Raw genomic sequence first — 2,085 nt, forward strand, 5'->3', positions numbered from 1 at the left:
AGGCAGAATGAAAAATCAGAGCCTCGTAAGGTGCTGAATTTGAGGTCTATAATAAATAAGTGTTTGTTTGGGTGCGGGGGTAGGGGGAGGAGCTGGTATTTTCGGGGTTTTTGTTTTGTTTTGTTTTTCGTAGCAATATTTATCTGTTGTCGACTTGCTAGGCCAGTCATGGTTTCATTATAGCCTCTGATAGCCAGCGATGTTTTAGGGCGACCTAGGTTTTTTTTAAGAGATAGGCCACGCAAAAGATGGATTGGGTGAGTCAAGGAAACCCTGAGAAATAATTTATAACATCCCAATTGAAAGAGCTGCAGAGTCGGCCTACCATGAAATACTGCACCTCCTCTCAACGCGTAACGTCAACAGGGGATGAAAAAGTAAAGGTAAAGTAAATAAATGTTTGTGTCCGTGGAAAAGACGAAAGCCGAGTGGAAAAGCAGAGGAATTAAAAAAGGGCTTGAAGGACCCAGAAATAGCTTTACAATGATGTTCATGTTACGTTACAATGGTGAATGTAATAAAATAACTGTCCCCTCAGTGATATGATATTAGATCAACTAAAAACTGGTCACACAGACTTGTTTCATCTCAAACTACGACAATGGAATCAGCTGATGTCAACTTCAGGCGTAGGGACGAGTCCATTGTACTATCTAGAGGGACGATCAATCTGGACTTCGCCTGGATTAGAGCAGGTCAACTACAGAACTCACTTGGCTGGTGCCTGAGAAATGTCGCAGACTGCTTATTTTGCAAAACAGAACAAGTGCGTGCCATCTATAAGCGTGTGGCGTTGACAGTCTAGTGGTTAGGCTGCGGGACTCGTAATCGTAAAATTGCAGGTTCGTGGTTTTGAGCCTGAGGCCCGGTATTGTCTCCGTGGAAGAGGCACTTTACACGAATTTTCCTCTCTCCACCCAGGAGTAAATGGGTACGCGACCAAGGACAGCGAAATATCTTGTCGGTGTGTTGGTGTTTGAGCACCTGTAAAATAGTAGTTTGCACTACATGCTTTCCAGGAAGTTGCGGTTGTTTCAGAATGTTATCAGGTCTGCTGGGGTAATAGTATAGATTGAAGCCTATTGACAAAATGGCTTACTTCTCGGATTCAGACCGTAAAGATACATCAAGCTTAAAGGTGAAGTTTTTACAATATATAAGTATGAAATAATAAAAGACAGGTTATAGATCAAGAATATGGCATTAATAGAAAATCTACAAATTTGACCCTAACGTCGATTTTGGCCAATATCTCCAATTGTGGATTGCGAGAAGTAACTCATTTTATCAGCACGTCTCACAGATTGTAAAGCACAGGTCTTGCATTTGAGCGGCAATTTGCGCCATACAGATGCTATAATATTATATTGTTACACATTTCAAGCGAAAGCACATTAATTTTTAACGAAATCTCGTCATTTTTAATCTATAATATTGCATTATTATACATTTCAAGGGAGTTTACGCTAGTCCTGGGCGGCGAGGTTCCCGATTATTAAAAGCTAGGAATCGTAGGAATCGACTCCGAACCCAATTACTTACTTTCTGATGATGTGATTTCTTCTGGTGGTTACCTGGTTGGCCCCGAACATTTTCAGGAGTTAGGATAACCTTGATTTCGGTACACTGCGAAGCATCAACTTATTTTTTTCTCGATAATAATTTCTTTTTTTTAAAAGGACGATTTTAATGATTAAAGTAGTGGTAACCGTTGGTTTACGTAAATAGGAGTCGGAATTTTTCTTCCATAGCATTAATGGTGGGAATCGGTTCTGGAATCGAGTCTTCGCCCAGCTCTAGTTTACGCCAATTTTAAGCGACACTGCGTCTATTTTAAAGGAGAAGCCAAACCTCTAGAGTCTCGTCCACGTTGGTCAGGCTAGAGTAGCCGTGCGGAGTGTAGTCACAGAAAGGCTCGGGGAGGGTGCTGTTGTAGTACCACGAACATCCGGGAGTCGCAACGCATGTGCAACAGGAACTGGCCTCCTGGCAACTCACTGATTGGCTGTGAGCGTGCCCGCTGTACAACAGGACTGTAGGTGGCAGATGACAAAGGGGAGGGGGGGGAGATGTCGTGGGTGGGGA

General features: G+C 42.7%; 1 protein-coding gene across 1 annotated transcript in view; it reads right to left on the reverse strand.

Annotated features, from left to right (window-relative positions):
• Positions 1 to 2,085, reverse strand: part of LOC101864634 (uncharacterized serine-rich protein C215.13) — a gene marked incomplete in the record, with an annotated part of 12,278 nt that overhangs the window by 3,837 nt on the left and 6,356 nt on the right. Inside the window, 1 exon segment of the mRNA XM_005102388.3 lies at positions 1,852 to 2,033. Coding sequence (XP_005102445.3) covers positions 1,852 to 2,033 — 182 coding nt within the window.

Source organism: Aplysia californica, unplaced genomic scaffold (assembly GCF_000002075.1).
Source record: "Aplysia californica isolate F4 #8 unplaced genomic scaffold, AplCal3.0 scaffold00323, whole genome shotgun sequence".
NCBI classification, from domain to species: domain Eukaryota; kingdom Metazoa; phylum Mollusca; class Gastropoda; order Aplysiida; family Aplysiidae; genus Aplysia; species Aplysia californica.